The following is a 22,383-nucleotide window of genomic DNA, read 5'->3' on the forward strand; positions in this document are numbered from 1 at the left end:
GTTTCCCCTCTCAAGTACTTCACTGGCCTTCCCAAATCAGTTTCAGCATCCCTCGGCAGAGGGCGCAAGAAAGGTTTCCTTCCCAGTGAGAGAGAGTAACTCCAGATAAGGAACGGAGGCGGAGTTCTGCCCAAGAGAACTGTCAAACCCGAGCGTGGAAGGGATGTGTCGTCCACAGGGGCTGGGGGCTGTCACGTGAGGGCCAGAGATCAGCTGACTAGAGTCCGTAGGGAGGACAGAACCCGAGTAGAGGAACTGCTGATTGGTGAAGGAGGATCCAGAGACGTTGCACTTCGGGGCGGGATCTTGACAGTAGGGACTACGATTGGCTTATACAGAATCACCTGCATTGTTGTGCCGAGCAGCCGGAAGAAAGTGGGGCGCCGTACGCAGGTTTATGCGCGTGCGTCGAAGCATCGGGTAGCCGATTGGAGGCCGTGAGTCACGGGGTGGCGTGCGACGGCTTGAGGGGGCGTGACCGGCGGGCGCGCGCCGCGCTACGAGGCCTCTGGTTGGCCAGTGTGAGTCACATGGTTCCGGGTAGTAGGCGGTGCGCGCTGGTGCGACGTCAACGCAGCCGGCTAAGTTCCCCTGACCTGTGTACTGCGGTCCGGCCCGGCTGAGTCCTCCGAGGGGCCCTGGTCGGGCGGTTTGCTGGCTACTTTTGCAGCCGCTATGGACAACTCCGGAAAGGAAGCGGAGGCGACGGCGCTGCTGGCCGAGGCCGAGCGCAAACTGAGAAACTCGCAGTCCTTCTTCTCGGGCCTCTTTGGGTAAGAACCGCACTGAGGATCGGCCGGGACCTAGGCTGAGAGGGACGAAGGACTGGCTTCTAGAGGACGGAGGGATTTCCGGATGAGGAGCCCTGGTCCAGGGTAGCAGAGGAGTCACAATCTGAGGGCCAGGGTGACCAGGCTGTGTCAACACGGTCTGAGGATAGACACTGAGATGGCGGAAGGGCTCTGGGCTGAGGACACCTAGGCCGTGGCGACATCATCATGAGGTTGCAAGGGGACCCAAGCTAAAGGGGGACGGAGGAGAACCTGGGCCGAAAGCATGTGGTCTGAGGCCTTGAAGGGGACCGGCCTGAGCGGGTTGAGGGAACCTGAGAGAGCACCGAGGGCCAGAAGCCTTTGGGAACTGTAGGAGAACCTGTCCGAAGAATCCCAGGCCGGCGAGATGGGGCTTGGGGAGCGATTTCCAAGGCCTGTGGCGGTGGATTTGCATGAGCGCTGGGTGATGTGGGCGAGGGTGTGGGGCGCAGGAAATCCTGGGAGTGATGAGTTCAAGCGTGAGGTGTGTGAGGTGCCTGGGGCGAGTATGTTAATAGTGACCAGTGTCGGAGGACCTTACACTCATGAGCTCTGAGCAGAGGATCCCTGGGTGGTGAACTCAGACCGGAGCCCTGGGCGGAGAGGCTGGAGAATGACATGGGGTGGGGGTATAAGTGATGCTGACTTTGTGTAGGAGCTGGAGGGATGAAAGAGAGAGGTGAGGGAGATGCGAAAACCAAAGGGAGCGGGAGCCCTGCTGTGCGATCACTGAGAAGTGGTCCGGCAGTGTGAGCAGGATGACCATGGTGTGCTGAGAAAGAGGCCTGAAGGGGTCCGACTCTACACTGTGCTGGACGTTTCACACACGATTGGTCTTAGCTCATAAAAGTGATGACCATCTTTTGAGGAATCTCCGTGGCTTACAAGTGTCAAATGCCTGAGTTTGAAGTGTGGCTCTGCCACTTATTTCATGAGCTTAGGCAATTTTCCTGTTGAAAGGGGAACGCCAGTAAAACTCACCTCAGAAGTTGCCACTAGCGTTGAATAAGAGTGCATATTAAAGTGTTTAGAGTTGGGCTTGGCACAAGGTTAGCTTGAAAGGTGTAAGGAATCATCAGTGTTACTTCCAGGAAGGAAACAGGTTTGGAACCTGTACTGGGAGGGGTGATGGGGACCGGGGTGGGAGCCTTGGGGAGACGTGTGGGCAAGTCAGGAAGGAGAAGCTGAGTGTGATAAGAGGAGCTAAAAGGAAGTGAGGAAGGGACTCTGGGCCCTGGGGACTTAGTCAAGTTAGGGGATGGGGCTTGAGGTCCTGGGCAGAGGAAGAAGAGAGCCAGAGAGCCCAGAGGACAGGGCAGGGTTGGATTGTTCTTAGGACTGAAAGGACTGGAGAGGGGCAATGGGTTTGTAGAGTTAGGAAGAGCTGGTGGAAATGAGGCAACAGAGGGAGGCAGAGACTGGGAGACGCTGCAGGACTTGGAGAGTCTCCCAGAAGGCCAGGGATGCGGTTTGAGAGGAGGGCCTGGGGCCCTGGCCGGTTTGGCTCAGCGGTTAGAGCGTCGGCCTGCGGTCCGGAGAGACCCGGGTTCGGTTCCCGCTAAGGGCACGTACTTCGGTTGCAGTTTGTCCCCGGTCCTGGTTGGTCGTGCGGTGGCAGCCATTCGATGTGTCCCTTTCACATCGATGTTTCTCTCTCTCTCTTCCTCTCTCTCCCTCCCACTCTATCTGTACAGAAAATGGAAAAATGTCCTCGGGTGAGGATAAAAATATATATATTTGCCCTGGCCGGTTTGGCTCAGCGGTTAGAGCGTCGGCCTGCAGTCCTGAGAGGAGGGCCTGGGGACTGAGAGAGAGATGCTAGGAGGCTGGAAAGAATTGAAGGGGAAGGTTCTTTCCAGGAGAGGAGACACACACACACACACACACACACACCCTGTTGTTATTTGAGGTTGGATAATGTTTAGCAAAAGGACTTTAATACCATGGCTGAAATTCACTGGTGTGGAGAAACATCCAGGCTGATGTATTGATTAGTGAGGAATGGTTTAGAGGCTGAGAGGTGAGAGAGGATATGTGTGTGTTTCTTCTTACTTCACAAGGGAAGAATCAAGTGCAGTGTTTTGGGGTGGGGCCAAGAGCTCAGTTTTCAGCCAATAGATTTACTGGGTGGCTTTTGGTGTCTGGTCTCTTTGGACTGAGGATCAGTGAGTGTACTTACTGTTGGGCTGTGCTTGGAGAAAGCAACTAAGTCAACCTCTGAGACATTTGTCACCTGGTTGGGAAGGCAAGTGAAGGGGCGCAGAGTTTGCCATCCCAAAATATGCCTCTTTGGGATATTGGTTCTTTTAGGCCAGTTAATTATAGGAGAAACTTTGAAAAGCCAGTAGAAGCTAGTTCAGTTACCCTTATAAAGGACTTTTACATTTGTATGGGAGTCTGTACTGTACCAGGCCTGCTTTCACTATCTGGTGGAGAATGTAGAGACTTAAATCTGTATAACAATCTTAGCCTTGTTTACTGTGTTTTCCTGGTAACCTCCCATAACTGACTCTCCACCCCCTACATCTTTTGTCTTTAGCTGAAGGTGGTATTTAACTTGATGGCTTAGGCCTTTTTGGCAAGTTACTTAGTGTTCCCAGGCATACAGGAGATGTGCATGTTATTAAACTTTAATTTGTTTTTCTCTTGCTAATTTGCCTTATGTCAATTTGATTTTTATGCCAGCCAGAAGAACCTCTAAAAGTAGAGGAGAATGTTTCTCCGCAACTAAGATTAACACTTGGCTAATGCTAGTGAAACAAAAGTTGTCAGATGTAACTAAGGGCTAGATGATGTCATTTGTGTGAAGTTCCTGAGCTGAGAGGAAGCTGCACCATAGGAAGGAAGGCTGTTGGTGAGGAATGAGCTGAGATCCAGGGAACCCCAGGACTTGCTATTGGGGTAGCGGGGGCCTAGAAGGGTGTTCTAGGCAGCGGGAATTGTTCAGCAAAGGTGTGGCGTGAGGGGAGGTTCTGTCGGGAATGATGGGGAACCGAGATCCAAAGGGACCCGGGATGGCTTTCCAGAGGAGAGGCCTCCCTCTGGGAAGATGAACAGGAGTTCTGGGGGTGCCCTCTGGTGGGGGAGCACTGCTCCAGGCAGAGGGGTAGCTTGAGGAAGGCCAGGTGTGTGAAGTTTAATTCCGGGAGTTCCATTCTTAGCACCTGAAGTTCGAAGGGCAGAAGCGGGAGGGAAGCTCAGCAAGGAGAGGCAGTGGGAGGGAGGGGGCTCTTCCGAAAGGCCTTGGGCTGGAGCTGCCCGAGTGTTAAGGGTCTTAAGGAGGAGTTCTGTCTTAGTCTGTTCAGGCTGCTACCCCAAAACACCATGGCCGGGGAGATTACAAACAACAGACACGTATTTCTCCTAATTCCGGAGGATCATGGTGCCAGCAGATTTAGCTCTGGTGAGGACCCTCTTCCTCATAGACAGCGTCCTTTCACTGTGTCCTTGCCTGGTGGAAGAGGTGACCTAGCTCTCTGGGGTCTCTTTTTTTAATCCTCACTGGAGAATATTTTCCCATTTTTCTTCAGATAGAGTGGGATGAAGGGAGAGAGAGAGAGGGAGAGAGAAACATCCATGTGAGAGGGACACATTGACTGGTTGCCTCCTGCACAACCCCGGCCAGGGCCGGGGACAAACCGCAACTGAGGTACATTCTGTTGATGGCAATCGAACCCGTGACTCACTGGTCCTCAGGCAGATGCTGTAACCACTGAGCCAAACCGGCCAGGGCTCTTGGGTCTCTTTTATAAAGGCACAGAATCACCCCGAGAGGCCCCACCTCCTAATACTATCACCTTGGAGGTTAGGATTTCAACACATGAATTTAGGGGGGACACAAACATTCAGTCCGTAGCAGGGCCAGTCCTGGAGGGTTCCCTTTGCCTTTTAGGAAGGACTGAGCAGCTGGTGGGGGAGCGTGAAGGTGGTGATATAAATAATTGCAGATAGTGTTTATTAGTGCTCGCTCTGGCTCCGAGCCAGGCTGGGCAAGGCACCTTATCTGTCCCTCACACTGAGTCCTCGCAGCATCCCCGTGGAGGTGGGCAAGTTCAGACTTAGAGAAGTTGAGGTACTTGCCCAGTCCCCCAGTAAATGGGATCCACGGTCAGACCCAGGCCTGTCTGATCCCAGAGCCCTCTCTCCACTCCACTTAGTTTATCTTGAGCTCAGACCCACTTTGGGCACTAAGGATGTTGGCAAACTAAGTGTCTTAGGGAGCCCCTTCCTTCTGACTCCTCTCCCTCCTCACCCCACTTGGCAGTTTTTTTCCAACATTTCCAAGAAAGAGCAGGTGTATCCATCCCTGCCCCTTCCAGCTCCAAGAGCAGTTTGGGTGGTGCTGAGGTGGGCGTGAGCCAGGCCAGGCAGAGTGCAGGGACACGGATGGAGCCCTGCCCAACTGGAACCTGTCTGTCTGAGGGAGTACAGCGAGGGGTCAGCCCTGGCCTCTGGAGCCGGGGTTGCCTGTGTTCAACATTTCACAACCCCCCCTTCACAGTGCCCTCGGTGGCTTCGAAGGAGAGGGTGTTGGGGCTCAGCTGGTGCTGCTTCTTCCCCTTTCAGGAGTCTCAGCAGTGACAGCTCCCGTCAAAAGGGCCAAGTAGGATGGCCCCACCCGGGATGTGGGGCAGCCCCATCTCTTTGGATGTTAGGGTTTTCTTTGCTTTTCACTATTTCTGGGCTTCCAGACGCTAGGGGGCTTTGGTGTACTGGGCTCCACCCAGCCAGTCAGGAAGTAGATCCCAGTTCGTCTGTACCTTCCCTCCTGCTCCCTCCTCTCCCTTCCCGCCAAGTCCCCAGCTGGGCAAAGGCACCTGGGGAGGAGGGGGGAGGAGGGGGGAGCAGCCCAAGCTTCTCTGAAAGCAAGAAGTGGAGGTTTCCCAAGGAGAGCCCAGTGAAACTGCAGAAAGGGACCGGCAGGGTGAGCACACTTTCTTCCCTCCTGCCGTGTGTCTCCCTCGATGTAGGTGTGTGTACACTTCCCTGCTGGGCCCCCTGCGGCTTCCCTCCTCCCTCAGTCTTCCCCTTACTCCCCAATCCAAAGTACAAACTGCTTTCCACTTGGTGAGCAACCTGTATAGGAAGTTTCTTCATGTGTGAAATGAAAACCACAGTAATCGCTACTTTATGGGCTGTTTAAGGAATAAATGAGATTGTGTGTGTAGAGTGGTGAGAACACAGTGCCTGACGCTGGTATGTGCTTATTAAGTGCTTGCCATTGTTGTTATTATTTATTAGAATTGGAGCTGGAGGCCATGGAGGAAAAAATGGCAGTGTGTTCTGTATACAAACACACAGTCTCTAAAGGTCAAATGTTGAGAAATCAGTTCCTGTTTGAACTGCCTGTAGGTGCCAGCAACCCCAGGAACCCTGGTGCGCGGCTTTCTGAGGGAAGACTTGCTGCCGAGTTCGGAGACAAGACCCACCAAGCCCTTAGCTGAGCTGGTGTGGGAATAACAGCTTCTGGCTTTGCTTCCAGACTGCCTTCCACCCAGAGAGCATGCAGAGACCCCTGCCACCATTTCTGGCCACACCAGTGGGTTCCAGATGCCCCGCGAGCTGCCAAGACCTGCAGCGGAAAACTTGGCAGGTCTTGCCCAGTCTTTCCTAAAGGGACACAAGGATTCCGGGTATTTCAGCCATAATTGTGCTGCAGTTGAGGGTTCTGTCCTCCATGATGGATGGGACTTTGCTGCCTGATCAGGCAGTTTCAACGCTTCTGTTTGGGAGGGGGCTACAGAGAGGCTAGGTAGGGTCTTCCAGAAACATCTTTCAAGAAAAGGAAACATTTAGCCTGGCCAGTGTGGCTCAGTGCTTGTGCGTTGACCCATGGACCAAGAGGTTGCCAGTTCGATTCCCAGTCAGGACACATGCCCAGGTTGTGGGCCCGATTCCCAGGGGGAGGCATGCAGGAGGCAGCCAACCTATGTTCTCTCTCATCGATGTTTCTATCTCTCTCTCCCTCTCCCTTCCTCTGTCTCTAAAAAGTCATTAAAGAAAAAAAAGAAAAAGAAAAGGAAACATTTAGGTCTTTGGCTGGGATGAAGTAATCTGTTGGGGTGTAGAGGGCATCGGTATAGAACCACAGGAGCGCCTGCCAGACCTTGTGATAGGCACAGTCCCTGCCTTTGAGTTTACAGTCGAGGGAACAGCTCGAGGTTAGGGGTGGGGTCCGTGGAAGGAGGGGCCGCACTTAGCCAGTCTGGGGTGGCGGAGGTGAGGCCCATGCTGAGATGTTGAAGTAGGAAAACACATCTAGAATCTATTCTCTTTGCCAGTTTGATAAGAGCGATGCTAAGTGTGGCAGGCACTCTCCTGGCGCTGCCTCTTGCTTCCAGCAGCTCTGCCCAGTGTGGAGTCTTATCCCCAGGTACGGATAAGGAAACCGAGGCCGGTGAGCCCCACAAGCTGGTGCTGGAATCCTGGCCCGTCTGACTACAGTCTGAGATTTTTCCACTGCCCCAAGTGACTAGAATTCCCAGTGCCAGGTGGCTGGCAGCCTTTGGAGTGTATTTCTCCTCCTCTGTCCAGTAACAACCGTTTGAGCACCTGCTCCATGCTGCCTTCTGCGCCAGGTCATCTCTGATCCTCACAGACTCTTCCCGGGTTGGGTTCATTGTCTCCATTTTATAGGTAAAGAAACTGAGGCTCACCCAGCCAGTGTGGCTCAGTGCATTGAACGTTGTCCCATGGACTGAGAGGTTCGGGTTCAATTCCGGGTCAGGGCACATGCCCGGGTTGCAGGCTTGATCCCCAGTAGGGGGCGTGCAGGAGGCAGCCAATTGGTGTTTCTCTCTCACATCTCTGTTTCTATCTTTCTCTCCCTTCCTCTCTCTCTAAAAAAAGGCAATGGAAAAAAACATCCTCAGGTGAGGATTAGCAACAATAGCAACAAAAAAAAGGAGGCTGAGGTCAGGGACTGCTAGTCCAAGGTGGCAGGCACAGTTAGCAGAATGCTGAGACCAAATTTGAGCCCTGGCCTCCTGGCCACCAGGTCCATTCTGTCCCCACCCCTTGCCCATACAGGCATGTTAGGAGAGTGTCCTGTGATGATATCAGTGCTGGGCAGTTAGATTAAGCTTTATTCTTTTGGGGTCATGGGGGCCTTTGCACGCACTGTGGGGGCCCAGGCCCTGCCTGTCACTGCAAAGCCAGGGAGGCAGTGAGTGGCTTAGCGGTTGCAGGTGGTGCGGGAGGAGATGCCTGGTGGCTGCCTGCTCCCTGTGCAGCTGGGCCTTTCAGTTCTCTACCGTTCCTTCCACCTGCAGCCTGTACACAAAGCCCTGCTTGCTTAGGGGCAGGCTGGCCTCCAGCAGGGAGCAGTGTGCTTATCAGACGAGGGAAACCTGAGCAGAGCTGGCTGTTTAATCAGTGGGGGAGGTGAGAGCGGGCCGGGACACTCAGAGGTGGAAGGAAGCCTCCCAGAGCACTGAGTCAGGGAGAGGCAGAGGCGGGGTCCCCAAGGCCAAGTCCCCTGTGGAGCCCTGCAGCTTCCTGGTAACAGGAGCTTGGGCAAGCCCCTTACCACCCTGAGCCCCAGCCAGCTTCCTCCTATGTAACGCAGGAGGGTGTGTGAATACCCTGGTGAGGACCTGAAGGGTTACTGTGAGGATCTCTATGTCCCTTCAGGTGGGGCACCATTCTAAGGAGTAATGATGCTCAGTGGAGAAGGCGAGGGCGGGGCTACAGAATCAGGGCGGGGACCTAAGTCTCCAGAGGACCGAAGGCTGTGGCACCACGGGGACAGGAGGGAGAGGGACTGTGGAGGAGGACCTAAAATGGGAGTTAACTCCACCTGCCCTGCCTTTTTAGGTCCCTAGGAAGATGTAGGTGCGGTAGGTGGCATGTTGGTGGGAGCCAGGAAGTGCCCAGGAGATGGAGGAAAGAGGGATGGAAGCTGAGACTCTGCCCTGCAGACCCCCCTGGCCCGGGTCCCACCAGGCTGTCAGTACGTTCCTGGCACGCTCACTCCTCTCCATATGACAGTCCCTGGAGGTTGGTGGCTACGCCTGGGAGACCTGAGACTGCTTCCTCCGCCTTGGGAGGGGGGAGAACGCAAAACCGAGTGAGTAATTATAGACAGCCGTGCACCAGGCCAGCCCAAACCAGTTCCCTCTATTCCTGGGCACAGCTCAGAGCCTCTGGTTGGGGAGAGCCAAGCAGAGGCAGCTTGGGGAAGTCAGTGGGGGAGGGACAGTCAGCTGTCGCATGTGCTGCCACTGAGCTCTTCAGAAGAGGCAGACCCAGCTCGCTTTTCTGGATCTAGTGCAGGGGACGAAGGAAGAAGGCTTGGTTTCCCCACCTCAGGGAGTGTGTGGTTTTCTTCATGGAGGCCCCCCTTACATGAGTGACATGAGCGGAGCTGACGGGGGGCGGAGGGGGGGGATCCCATGCAGATTACTGTGTGGTGAGGCAGCTTGGTAGAGCCGTGGAGCTGGGAACTTCTTCCCCAGCACTCTCCCCCTGCCGAAAAGCCTCCTCTTGTGTTAGGGCATGGCCTAGACTCTTCTCGCCTCTGTCTAGCGTGGGATCCCCTGCCTGCCTCCCTAGCCTCACTGTCTACCACTCCCTGCACCATAGCCATCCTGGCTCGTTTCTTTTCCTTGATTGAACTGGCCAAGCTTGTTTCTGTCTCAGGGCCTTTACACATGCTTTAATTGCTGTGTGGAATGCTTTTCCTCCTTTCACGAGTGGCTACTTAGTCATCATTGGAGACTAAACTCAAATCCCACATCCCTGACCCGCCCTTTCAAAGAAGCCCTTTCTCCCTAGCCCCTCTAGTGCTTGATCACTGTGACATTGTCTTCCTGGTTTCCTGTTTATTGAGGACCAGGTTCTTCTTCTTTGTTTACTGTTGCATCCGGTGCCTGGCACATCATAAATACTCAAATACTTGTTCCCTGGATGGCTAAATGGCTATTTGAACAGCTTCTCCTTCAGGATCTGCCAGTGACCCTAGGCAAGTCACTTTCTCTTTTTGGTGACTCAACTTCCGTCTCTAAAAGAAAGAGGATAGAACTCCAGAAATAATTCCCCTGTAATCCCCGTGGAAATTGCAAGAAGGAGACAGGCCTAGTGGCCTGAGCAGGTGGTAATCCCTCTGGCTTTTCCACTCCACAGTTAGAATCATTGACTCAGTGCAGGGTTGGCCTAGCTTAGTCTGTGATCATAGAATTTCAGCCCAGCAGCTGGCAGGCTTTGTGTTCTGTGTCCACTCTGTCCCACTGAGCTGAAACAAACCAGCTGGGCCGGCTCTGCACATTGTCATCACCCAGCTTGGGGCCTCTCAGTGGGATGGGCCACTTCTGCTCATCCAGGGGCCTGAGCTTTTTCAGACAGTGTCTGGGCCTGGACAGGACTAATTCACCCCTCAGAATTGAAGGATCCGTGGGGAGGACAGACCTGTGATGGCAGTCTGAATACATCAGTCTCCTTTCAAGAGAACATTCCAGAGAAGGTCCCCAGGGGTGTTTGCCTTCTGGCCCCAAGAGAGCCTTCTGAAAGTTTCTTTCTGCCAGAACCTTGTGAAAGTGCCTAACCTCTCCAAGGCCAGGAGTGGTTTCTAAAGAAGTCACTTCAAACAGGGACCTCAGGTTCAATGTGTTGGGCCAGTTGGAGTGAAGTCTTGGGGGGGGGGGGTTGCTCAGAGATACTTCCCAGGGACAGCAGTGTTGGGGAGACAGTGTGAACACAACGACAGAAGGCAAAGGGTAGACTTTTCATCTAAAGAGGAGCCTGCCCTGGTCAGTTTGGCTGAGCGATTAGAGCATCAACCCACGGACCAGAGAGTCCCGGGTTCGGTTCCCGCTAAGGGCACATACCTCAGTTGCAGTTCGTTCCCAGCCCCGGTTGGGGTTCTGTGGGTGGCAACCACTTGAGTTGTATCTCTCACGTCAGTGTTTCTCTCTCTCTCTTCCTCTTCTCTTCCTCCCGCTCTGTCTGGAGATAAATGCAAAAATGTCCTTGGGTGAGGATTAAAAAAAAATCTAAAGAGGAACCTTGCAGGTGTTATTTGGATTCAGGAGGCCAGGACTCCAGCCCCAACCCCCCCACACTTAGCCAGCCCTGGGAGGTATTTGCCAAGTGTAGTCACCTTGAGACAGGCCAGTAACAGGACAAGTGACATAGAGAAACTGAGGCAGGTAGTTGAACAAACTGACAGCCATTTACAGCAGTTACAGAAGGTCGCCTCCCTAGAAATAACAGCTGGGCCTCAGTTGTATTTCAGCTCCAGACCCAGAAGAATAGCCAAACCAGGTGGGTGACACCAGGACCAGCTGCGGAGACTAACAACCCCCCTGCCCTGACACTGACCAATCAGTGAGGACCACGACCCTGAAGGAGCACATCTAGAAAACTGGGGAATATTCTGTTGAAACCCTTCCCTGAGACCTCCTAAGATTCCCGCCTGCAAGAGAAATAAAAGCCTCAAGACAGAGGACCTAGCGCTCGCTCTCCTTCCCAGGAGCACACCTGCGCTCCCCGTCCTTCCCCCCCAGGCAGCATCTCCTCGACTCTAAGGGACCCCACGAGGCTTCCAACCGGGCCAGCACTGGGCAGTGGCAGTTCATCCCAGGCAAACCCCTGAACCTGTGCTCAAGGCCCCCTTTTCTCTGGCCTGCCCAGGCTCGTTTCCCCAGCCTTTTCTGGTTTCACTGTCCCCAACTTTAATAAACATCCTCTAAAATTCACTTGGACTCATGTTGTGAAACTTTTCCTGCACAAAGAACCCACACACTATCCGCTGGCCCTCGGCAGACCCGCTCAGGGCCAGGTCCCCTTTCCGGTAACAGCCTGACCTGGGACAGGTCACTGCTGGCTGTTTTCCAAGCTAAGACAGCTTTTCCCCTCCCAGACTCACCTGATCTTCTGAATCATGTTAAAATCCCGATCCCAGGCCCCACCCAGACGGTCCTCCAGGGAGGGTGGCTGTGGGCTCTGATTTGATTATTGTAAGGAGCCCCTCATGAGATTCAGAAGAGTGGCAGGGTGGACTGCGGCACTAGCGGCGCAGTGAAGGCAGGGGCCACACACAGTTCCAAATGACACTGCAGGCCCTTGCCAGCTGGCCGGCTTCCAGGGCCATTTGACACTACAGTGAGGGCTCGGACAGGGAAGACGATTTATGTGGCTTTTAATTGGAAAAGTCCCCCTTTTCTCTTCCTTGAAAACAAAACATTGCTTGATGTCAGGGAAGAGAGAGTCTGAACTCCATGTGGGGGACTCCTGAGCATGTGGGTTTTATTTTACTGATTTTTGTGGGTGATGGGGATTTGAAAAGTTACAGCAACCCCAGAGCTGGTAGGCTCAGCCTGATGGGATTATTGGAGATGGCATGACAGCACCGGTGGGTGAGGTGAGGTACTGATGAAAGCCACCCCCCCTCCCGATTCAGGAAAAGGATGCCCAGTGTGGCTCGGTGGACTAAGCATTGTCCCATGGTCTGAGATGTCCCAGTTTGATTCCTGGTCAGGGCACATGCTAGGGTTTTGGCTCAATCCCCAGTTGGCGTGCAGGAAGCAGCCGATTAATGGTTCTCTCTCACATTGATGTTTCTATCTCTCCCTTCCTCTCTCTCTAAAATAATCAATAAAAACATTTTTAAAAAAAATGGGAAGAGGTTTGGGAGGCCAGGGTAAAGCTATCCCTGTAGGGTACTCTTTATTTATTTGTTTATTTTATTTATTTTTAAAGAGTGGGAGGGAGGGAGAGACACACATCAATTGATTGCCCCCCACACGACCCTGACCAGGGCTGGGGACCAAACCACAGCCGAGGTATGTGCCCTTGACCGGAATCGACCCCAGGACTCTGGTCCATGGGTTGATGCTCTAACCTCTGAGCCAAACAGGCCAGGGCTTTTTTTTAAAATGTACTTTTTTGCCCTGATCGGTTTGGCTCAGCAGTTAGAGCCTTCACCTGCAGTCCGGAGAGACCCGGGTTCGGTTCCTGCTAAGGGCATGTACCTCGGTTGCGGTTTGTCCCCGGCCCTGGCTTCTTCTTTCCTCCCTCCCATTATATCTGAAAGTAAATAGAAAAATATTTTCAGGTGAGGATTAAAAAAAAAAATTCAATCAGGGGCCCACTCTCCCTTCTGGGAGCATGCCCGAGCCTTTACCTTCTTCCTCTTCCCCCACAAGCAAGCATCTCCTAAACTCTAAGGGACCCCATGAGACTTGCAACCAGGGGAGCAGTGGGCAGCAGCAGCTCGTCCCGGGCTAACCCCCTGCACTTGTCCCCAAGGTCCCCTTTCTCTGACTCCAGTGAGCCAAAGCAGCCCTGCCCAGGCTCTCCTGTTGCTTCTTCTATCCTAGGCCCTCCCTTGTTTCACCGTCCCCAGCTTTAGTAAACGTCTTCTCAAAATAAAAGTCAGACAGGACAAACGAAGGGTGTCAGTCTGTCTCCCACGCCTGGCCCCCAGTTCTATAGACTCCGCCTTAGAGAAAAATGCTGCAACTAGTTTTCGGTGTATTTTTCCAGAAATGTTGTTTATATAAACATTTATGCTTCATTTCTCACCCTCTGTTTTTGTTTTGTTTTAACACAAATGGGAACTTTTTATACACATTTAAAAATAGTACTTCTTTGTTTGTTTATATTTTAATATTTATGCCTGGTCCTGATCTGGTGGTGGTACACTTGCAGGGCTGAGAGGTCTTCACGGAACAGCTGGCAGCGCGCAAGGCACAGGATTAGTCACCGGGGAAGGGACGGGGCGTCCAGAGCGGGGCTCTCCCCGCAGGGTGATTTGCGGTCTCTTCCGGGGAAGGGACTTTTAGGGAGCCTGGGAGCAACCCGGGCCGGAAGTGGAAGTGGAGGTGGTGTCAGCAGCAGTCACAGTCCATGGGGAGGTCGGAAGGGCCGAGACAGTGTGAGGGGGTGGGAACCACAGACTCCTGAGCCTGGACTAGATGCCTGGGCTGCAGCTGGACTCAGGAAGCTGGCTTCCCAGGGAAACCATGGGGGACGTCTCCACTGTCTGCTTGCTTCCTCTTTGACACCAGGCTGCTAGATATTCTCCTTACTCCTTTTACCCTTTCTTTTTCCCACCAGAGGCTCATCCAAAACAGAGGAAGCCTGTGAAATCTACGCCAGAGCGGCAAACATGTTCAAAATGGCCAAAAACTGGAGCGGTATGTGGTCCCCGCTGGAACTCCTCGGTGCTTCTTTCTCCCCTTTCCCCCAGCTTCCGGCCCCAGGGCCTGGGAGGTTAGCCTCGCAGCCCTTCCTCTTAGGCTTCTCCGGCATCACGAGCCCATGGGCATTAGAGCCCGCTGGGTTGTTTCACAGCTTCGATCACAGGGCCTTGGAGAGGGGACAGAAGAGTTGAGGACAGATGATTGAATCCAGGCAGACCCACGTGGACCGATGCGTGGTCCGAGGGGTTTCTCCTTACATTCAGAATTTCAGGTTTCCCCGGACTCTGTTTCATACTGCTTCGATCAGTCCGAATTCTGGGCTCAGGACACTCGGCTGGTTCCAATAACACTGATCGCAGTCACCGTTAGTCAAGCACCATACTAAGCCCCAAGCCTGCATTATTAATTGAATCGTCACAGCAAGCCCCTGAGGAGGGTCAGTACCATTCATTACTTTCCCCACTTTGTAGATCTGGAAATAGGGGCTCGCTTCGGCCCCTTGTCCACGGGGCCACGACTAGTGACAGAACAGAGCGCGGGAGCCGGAGCTCTGGCTCCGGAGCCAGGTGTTGCATCTGTCCCTTTGTTGCTTCGTGACCTTTGAAGCTGAGTGACTTGGGTTTGTGTCACAGCTCGGACTGGCCTGTGACCCTGGGGAAGTCACTTGGCCTCTCCTCATTTGTTTCTTCCTCAGTACAACAGGGAGGGAGCTGCAACCAAATAGAGCCGTGGTGCGGGTCTGTGGAGGTCAGAACTCACCGAGGGCAGTCAGCACTCAGTAAATGTGGTGGCACAGCGTCATGCTGCTGAGGGCCTCCACCCGAAGAGGTCACTCCGGGTCGTGTGCCTCCTGAGCGCTCACAACATAGGTTGGTGGGCGGAGTGCCATCCGAGTCATGGCTCTTCTGACTCGGCCCTGACTTGTGGTCAGGCTCCAGGGAGGGGCTCATGCGGCTGGGGAGGTGCCGGGGCCCTGGAGGAGAGGTGTGAAAAGCCAGCGCAGGGAGCTGGCTTCATAACATGACTTCAAACATCAGCAAGACCGGATGGGGGAATCAAACAAAGACATAGTTTGGAACCCAGGGAGGAACTTTCTGACCAAGGAGGAGGTGAAACCTGGAATGGGGCCATGGAGGCAGCATGTAGAGTCATAGGGCAAAATCGATTATTGTCCTTTTCTGAGAATGTTTGAGCTCCATAAATATATTGTGCATACGTCGATGTTTCTCACTCTCTCTCCCTTCCTCTCTCTCCCTCCCACTCTATCTGTACAAAAAATGGAAAAAATATCCTCGGGTGAGGATAGAAAAAAATAAAAATAAAAATAATAATATATTGGCCCTGGCCCTGGCCAGTTTGGCTCAGCGGTTAGAGCGTCGGCCTGCGGTCCGGAGAGACCCGGGTTCGGTTCCCGCTAAGGGCATGTACTTCGGTTGCAGTTTGTCCCCGGTCCTGGTTGGTCGTGCGGGTGGCAGCCACTCGATGTGTCTCATCACGTCGATGTTTCTCTCTCTCTCTCTGTTCCTCTCTGTCCCTCCCACTCTATCTGTATAAAAAATGGAAAAATATCCTCGGGTGAGGATAAAAATAATATATTGGCCCTGGCCAGTTTGGCTCAGCGGTTAGAGCGTCGGCCTGCGGTCCGGAGAGACCCGGGTTCGGTTCCCGCTAAGGGCACGTACTTCGGTTGCAGTTTGTCCCCGGCCTTGGTTGGTCGTGCGGGTGGCAGCCACTCGATGTGTCCCTTCACGTCGATGTTTCTCTCTCTCTCTCTCCCTTCCTCTCTCTCCCTCCCACTCTGTCTGTACAAAAAATGGAAAGATGTCCTCGGGTGAGGATAAAAAACAAACAAACAAACAAAATAATAATATATTGTGCATAAAGCCGATGCTGCATGTACGTTTATGCTCCCAAGCTCATAAAGTACCTTAAAAGAAAGAGTACAGTACTTTTCTTTTTTAATCACATAGATACTGCTTTCCCCCTAAAATTTATAAATCTCTCCCTCGACTATTCAAACAAAATTTCTAGGCTACTATTTTCTTTTTTTTTAATCCAGTGATGTTATTACTTTCTCTGGAAATTTTACACTCAAGTTTCTAGCCCTTAAAAATAATAATGAACTGCCCTGGCCAGTTTGCTCAGCGGTTAGAGCATCAGCCTGTGGACCAGATAGTCCCGGGTTCGGTTCCCACTAAGGGCACGTACCTCGGTTGCAGTTTGTCCCCGGCCCCGGTTGGGGCTGTGGGGGTGGCAACCAGTCGATGCATCTCTCTCACATCGATGTTTCTCTCTCTTCCTTCCTCTCTTCCTCCCGCTCTATCTGAAGATAAATGCAAAAATATCCTTGGGTGAGGATAAAAAATAATAATGATGATGATGATGATAATGAACTCAGACATCGTGAGAAACTGGGTGGCTCTGTCCTGCCGCTCTGCAGTTACAGGCCCTGTCCTCTTCCAGCTCACAGGCCGTGATTAGACTCAGCCGGAGCGGAATGAAGGGGGCAGCCTCAGGCTGCGCTGGAGGTGGCTGTGGAGGTCCCCTTAGCAGTCCCACCCTGCAGGGGGAATGACTCCACTGTCTTCTGCAAGTCACTTTACATGAGCCACATAAACAGCACGGCCTGGGACCCATGGAAGGTGACAGTGTGCAGCTGAGTACAGGACAGACAGGGCTTCAGGTGTGGGGTCTCCCCTTGTCCCCACATATGCAAGATTTGGGAGCCTGCGTCCTGTTTCCCTATGCCCCTCTCCAGGTACCTCCTGATGAGTGTGCTTTGTCCACACAACCTGACTCTACACAAGGGCCTAGAACATGGACAGAGGCAGACGAGTTGGGGGTGTTAGACAGGAAGAGCTGGGAGTCATGGGGGAAAGAAATCGGATTCGGAATCGGGGAGTAAATCAGGGAGTGTTTCCGAGTTGAATCTTATTGCCCTCTCTTCCCCAACACCCCCTCCCATGATTCAGCCTGCTCTCTGCCTTTGAGTGGTCCAGGCTCCCCAGGGGGCACCGCTGGGGTTAGGAGGCCTGAGATCTAGGTCCAGACAGCCCACCAGGCCACTCTCTTCCTTTCTGCGGGGCTCTCTGTGTCTCCAGAGCTCCCAGGGCAGTGCCTGGGTGGCTTACAAGGCCTGGAGCCCCACTCAGGCCGGGATCACTCTTTTCTGTTCCAGCTGCCGGAAACGCTTTCTGCCAAGCAGCCCAGCTGCATCTGCAGCTCCAGAACAAGCACGACGCGGCCACCTGCTTTGTGGACGCTGGCAACGCGTTCAAGAAAGCTGACCCCCAAGGTGAGGGCCGGGGGGCCGCTGGGGCTGGCTGCCCGGAGCAGCAGCTGAGCGCTCTGCAGAGTCCTCGGGTTTCCACGGGCTCTGGCTTTCTCCAGTGGCCGCCACGCAGCAGGCTGGCAGGGAGGCCCTCACGCTTTCTTTCAGAACTGGCTCCCTGCCGGGTGGCATTTTCGTCCCGCTCCAAGCCTCCTCCTCCCCCTTCTACTGTGTGTGCAGCTGATCACTCCCCTTCCGAAGCCTGGGAGCATTTGGGAGTGGGAGTTACATTTCAGACCCACCACATGCCAAGGGGAGAGGAAAATCTGTTCTGTTGTCAGAATTAACATGCAGAAGGGAGTGGGAGGGCTTCTAAGACCAGCCAGGTAGGAGTTGCTGTGCTAAAACGGAGAGGAAGCCATCCTAACCTGGCTTCCCTGCCCCGGGGAGTAGGGGGCGGGGGGTGAGGGAGAAGAGCCTGAGATGTAGTTGCCAAAGAACACATTTTCTTCAGATGACAGCGTGCTGGGGACAGAAGCCCCGATTGGGTCTGACTCATCGTGAGAAAACCATTTTGTCCCACTGGGCTCATCCAGAATTGGAAGCCCAGTGGGTAGCAGACTTTCGATTTCACGGAGCTAGAATTTTAATTTAATCTTGGTGCCAGACACAGGTTGCTAACTTTTGATTTAAGCAAGCAAAGACTTTTTTTTTTTTTCCAAAAGGCCATTTATTGTCACTCTTCTCTCTCAGGAGAATGGGAAAGACATGAATTTTCTTTTTCAAAGGAGATGCATAATCTGGGATAAAGGCCTGTCTTTACCGAGAGGGGACAGCTGGCAACAGTACACAGAGGTCTCTGCGTGGGTCCATGAGCACTGGTTCCACACTGGCGCCGGGACTGTGGGCGGGCCCATCACTGGTGGCACCTGTACTTTTAGTTCCCAGGATTTGATCCCTGTGTAGACCAAGTAGCTTTTCTCTGTCCCCAGACTTGAACGACTAGTCACTCCTCTGCCACCGGGTGTCTCACAGATGTTGGGTCAAGTGGTCACATGATCGGCCCAGGCCCAGCAAGAACCCGAGGGGAGCTCTGGCCAGGTGGCTCAGTTGGTTGGAGCATCATTCCGTATACCGAAAGGTTGTGGGTTTGATTCCCAGTCAGGGCACATAGCTAGGTTGCAGGTTTGATCCCTGGTCAGCGCACATACAGAGGCAACTAATGGAAGTTTCTCTTTCTCTTTCTCTGAAATCAATAAACATATCCTTGGATGAGGATTAAAAAGCAGCCCTGGCCAGTTTGGCTCAGCGGTTGGAGCATCAGCCGGCAGACCAGAGTCCCGGGTTCAGTTCCAACCAAGGGCACATACCTCGTTTGTGGTTCATCCCTGGCCCCGATTGGGGTCGTGCAGGTGGCAACCAGTCGATGTGTCTCTCTCATATTGATGTTTCTCTCTCTCTCTTCCTCCCTCTCTCCCTCCCTTTCTCTCTGAAGATAAATGCAAACATGTCCTCTGGTGAGGATAAAAAAAAACAAAAAAACAGAACCCAAGGGGAGGTCTTGTGACTGGGTAGGTCTTTGTCACTCCCTGTACAGAGTTGAGTGCTGGGCCACAGGCCACGTGGGTGAGGTGACGATGACCCAGGCCATCCTTGGTTTGTTTTCAGCTGCAATCACCCAGAGAAGTCTGTGTGTCCCCCATAGAGTCCCCCCTTGTCCACATCCGTCTGCTCCCTGGGGAGCTGGTCGACCCGCAGGTGCTGCCCTAGCATCTGTGATGTTCAGCTGCCACTCCGAGCAAGGACTTGTTTCTGGGGTGGGAGCCGAGTGCCAGGCTGAGTGACATGTGCTCAGCACCAGCTGCTCTTTGAACAGCCCCAGCGCTTCCCATGGACAGGCCCCACCTGGCGCTGTGATGTTTGTCCTTCCCTGGCTTTTGATCTGAGTTTTCTCATCTCAGCAGGCTCTACAGGGTGTGTGTTGGGTATGGCCTGGGACCTGGCCTGAGGAGGCATGGCTTGTGGCAGTCTTCAGGCTGGTGGGAAAGCAGCAGTAGTTAGGTGTGGTGACAGTCCCCTCTGTCCCCTCCTGGGTTGGTTTCTTCAGGGGTCCGCCAGCACAGTTTGCTGCCCTGGGAGCCGAGGTGGGAGGGGGTGGGTTTGGGGTGGGGGAGCCTCGTGGGAGGAGGGAGGATAGTGGACCAGAGAACGGCAGAATTTGGGCAGAGTTGGGATCCGGTGCCTTGTCTGGAGCCCACAGAAGGGTGCCTGGTGCTGAGGGTGGGGCAGGCGTTAGGCAGCATCCCAGCACCACTGCCTCATGACTGCCAACCCTGGTCACAAGGCTGAGTCGGAGACCACTCCAGCCGGGTCGGGAGAGGGCTCATTTGCATTGGGAGTGACAGCTGCTTTGTGTCTGGGGCCAGGCCAGCCTCACCGAGGCCGTGCAGCTGTGTGGCTCAGTGCGGTCCTAGAGATCCAGGAAGAGCCTGCCCTCCTGTGACCTCAGACAGGTCACTCAGTCTGCTGGATCTGCATTTCCTGGCCTGGAAAAGCAGAGACCACATGAGGCGCAGGCATGCCCAGGGTGGCACCTAGCATGTGATAAAAAATCCACTGAGGGGCCCTGGCTGGTTTGGCTCAGCGGTTAGAGCATCAGCCTGCAGAGCAGAGAGTCCCCGGTTTGGTTCTCACTAAGGGCACGTATCTCGGTTGCAGTTTGTCCCCGGCCCCAGTTGGAGTCAAGTGGGTGGTGGCCACTCGATATGTCTCTCTCATATCCATGTTTCTCTCTCTTTTTTCCTCCCTCTCTCCCTCCTGCTCTATCTGAAGTTAAATGCAAAAAAAAAGTCCTTAGGTGAGGATAAAAAAAAAAATCCACTGAGGGGCAGCCCTCAGCTCACACCCAGCTGGGCCGGGCCTGGGCTCTGAGCCTCCACCCCTTGGCCAAGTGCCTTGTGAACCAGAGCTGGAGGGCCGTTTGGAACCAGGCCCCTTCCCTCCGCAGGTGGCCAGCTCCCTGGGGCCCTGCTGGTCACCTCACCTGCCTTGAATGCCCTTTATTAGTACTTCCTGCAGGAGCCCTGGAGGGCCATCCTCTCCAGAGGCAGCTGGTGCCAGCCCGGGGCCCGAGGCCTGCCAGAGCCACCAGGGCAGAAGGAAAGGATTTGGGTCCTGTCATCGCACTTTCCCTCTGCAGAGCCTGCCCTAAGTGTGGGTCGGGGTGTCTTGCTGCCGCCTGAGTTTCCCAGTCCCTGCCCCTCTCAGGCCAGGGAGGCCTCTTACCCTGCCTGCCGGACAGCTGGGCCCAGGGCTGCACGTGTGGGTCCATGCGTGTGCGCCCAGGGCAGGGAGGGCACCAGGCCCCTTTCTCTCCCCGTTATACCCCATGGCCCACTGCCATGCATTGGATGCCTACGGTGTATCTGGCATTTGCCCCGTTTACCACGGAGGCTAGCTGAGCTGGGGATGGGCGCAGGAGTGGGAGGGAGGCAGGATGGGAGGCAGCTGGAGCCCAGGGGGTGGATTGGGGGCCCTGGGTGAAGACTCCCTGTGTCCCTGAGCCGGGGCCTTACCCTCTCTTGAGTCTCAGCCCCTCCTTCCCTGCCCAGCCTGGGCTGGGTCTTCCCAGAAACCCTTTCCAGCTCCAGTTTTCTGTGGGTAGATCAGAGGCGGCGGGGGGTCATTTATTTGCTCATCCAGGGGTGTGCTGTCCACTCATCCTGGGGATACTCGTGACATGATAAGATAAGCTGGTTGTACCAGTGTCAGGGGCTTGTCTGCCAGCGCTCTTGCCAGAATGTCAGCTGGGAGCCTGCAGCTTTTGGGGACAGCTGTCCTGGAGAGCAGAGAGCAGGCACGAAGGGGATTTAACCCTATGAGTATGTGGTGCTGCCCAGGGGTTGGGGGAGCTTCCCTGCTAAACCAGGGGCACCTTGCTGACCCTGTGGCGCTTCCAGGGGGCTTCCAGCCCCTCTCACTCCCGGCTGCTAATGGGAACAGCTCGCCACCTCTGCCTGCAGGTGTCCCGTTGGACCCAGGAGAGGGAGCGGGTGAGTGTAAGGTGCCTACTGGTCACACCTGCCCCCTGGCGTGGAAGCTGGAACAGGGGTGGGGTGTGCAGAGCCCGCCCCCTGCCACCCAGCTGCTCGCTCCTCATCCTCCTCACCCTCCTCATGGAGTTGCAGCCAATTGCTACTCATCAGTTCCTTCCAGAAAAGCCCTGCTACCGCGCGGGTGTGTGTTCAAGTCACACTCCCTGTTCCCGGCTGTCGTTCTCTGTTGTGTTCTCTCCCTGTCCTCCTCTGTCCCCCTTGCCTCCTTTTCCTCTTCCCTCCTGCCTCGGGCTTCCAGCTGTTAGCCGCAGAACTTGAACCGAATGGTGTACATTCTATGAATGTTTTGGGGGCTCCCCGGGGGCCTTTTGGAATTGGGCAAAACCCCTAGAGCCCCTCACTCCCAGAGCAGTGCTCACAGACACACATTTTGTGAATTTAGGGGCCCAGAGTTAGAGGCCCTTCAGATGCCTCCCTGAGCAGCGAGGCCGTAGCCCTTGGGAGCGGGCACCGGGCCTGCCTTCTGTGTGGCGTCTCAGCCCCGTGGGCCGGCTGACTGGAGACCCTGGAAGCAGACCAGGAGCCTTTCAAATGCCCTGGACTGCAGGTCCAACTTTCATCCTCCGCTCACTCAGACCCTCCTCCTGTGGTCTGTCCAGGCTCTCTGTCCCTCCTCCTCCACCTCCCTCACTCCCTTCCTCCCCAGATGCATGAAAACGATGTTTAAAAAATCCACCCGAGAGCTCATCTCTGTCTGCTAGAAAATGCCTCCCACTCATGCTTCTCTCTCTTCTCCGAATGACTTGTCAGGAAAGCCATTCCCAAATCGAAAATCTTGCAAGAGATAGTACAACAAAGGTAGCCCAATTCCTCCTCTCAAGTGCCACCCCAGCCTGTCTGTTTCATTGGCAAACGTGGTTTGAGGAGCTGGCAGGTTCAGTGCCAGGATAAGGAGGGCACAGAGGGCCCTGCTGAGTGCGGAGGTGGAGGCAAGAGAATGATCGAGATCCCAGCTGGAGGGGCCTCGGTGTCCCACATCCAGCTTCCTCCTGCCCGACGTGGAGGCTGGACAGGTGCAGGGGACCTGGCTGGTTCAGGGTCCT

At 54.4% G+C, this 22,383-nt stretch overlaps 1 protein-coding gene and 1 long non-coding RNA gene across 5 annotated transcripts in view; both read left to right on the forward strand.

The window, feature by feature from the left end:
• Positions 1 to 524: 524 nt before the first annotated feature.
• Positions 525 to 22,383, forward strand: part of NAPA (NSF attachment protein alpha) — a 29,309-nt gene continuing 7,450 nt past the window's right edge. Inside the window, exons 1-3 of one of the 3 annotated variants that reach the window (XM_036274445.1) lie at positions 525 to 773; positions 13,869 to 13,948; positions 17,133 to 17,249. In XM_036274445.1, the coding sequence (XP_036130338.1) occupies positions 676 to 773; positions 13,869 to 13,948; positions 17,133 to 17,249 (295 nt within the window). In that variant the 5' untranslated portion in view covers positions 525 to 675. Of the gene's footprint in view, positions 774 to 5,561; positions 5,737 to 13,868; positions 13,949 to 17,132; positions 17,250 to 22,383 lie in introns of those variants that run through there. The other 2 variants (XM_036274446.1, XM_036274447.1) reach the window with 2 other exon arrangements.
• Positions 6,179 to 11,077, forward strand: LOC118638500. Of its 2 annotated transcripts, none has more exons than XR_004961103.1 (3): positions 6,179 to 6,445; positions 8,628 to 8,880; positions 11,033 to 11,077. It is a non-coding gene; the product is annotated as an uncharacterized LOC118638500 (long non-coding RNA). The 2 variants fall into 2 exon arrangements; XR_004961102.1 differs by lacking the exon at positions 6,179 to 6,445 and adding an exon at positions 8,064 to 8,399.

Source organism: Molossus molossus, unplaced genomic scaffold (assembly GCF_014108415.1).
Source record: "Molossus molossus isolate mMolMol1 unplaced genomic scaffold, mMolMol1.p scaffold_m16_p_21, whole genome shotgun sequence".
NCBI lineage: Eukaryota > Metazoa > Chordata > Mammalia > Chiroptera > Molossidae > Molossus > Molossus molossus.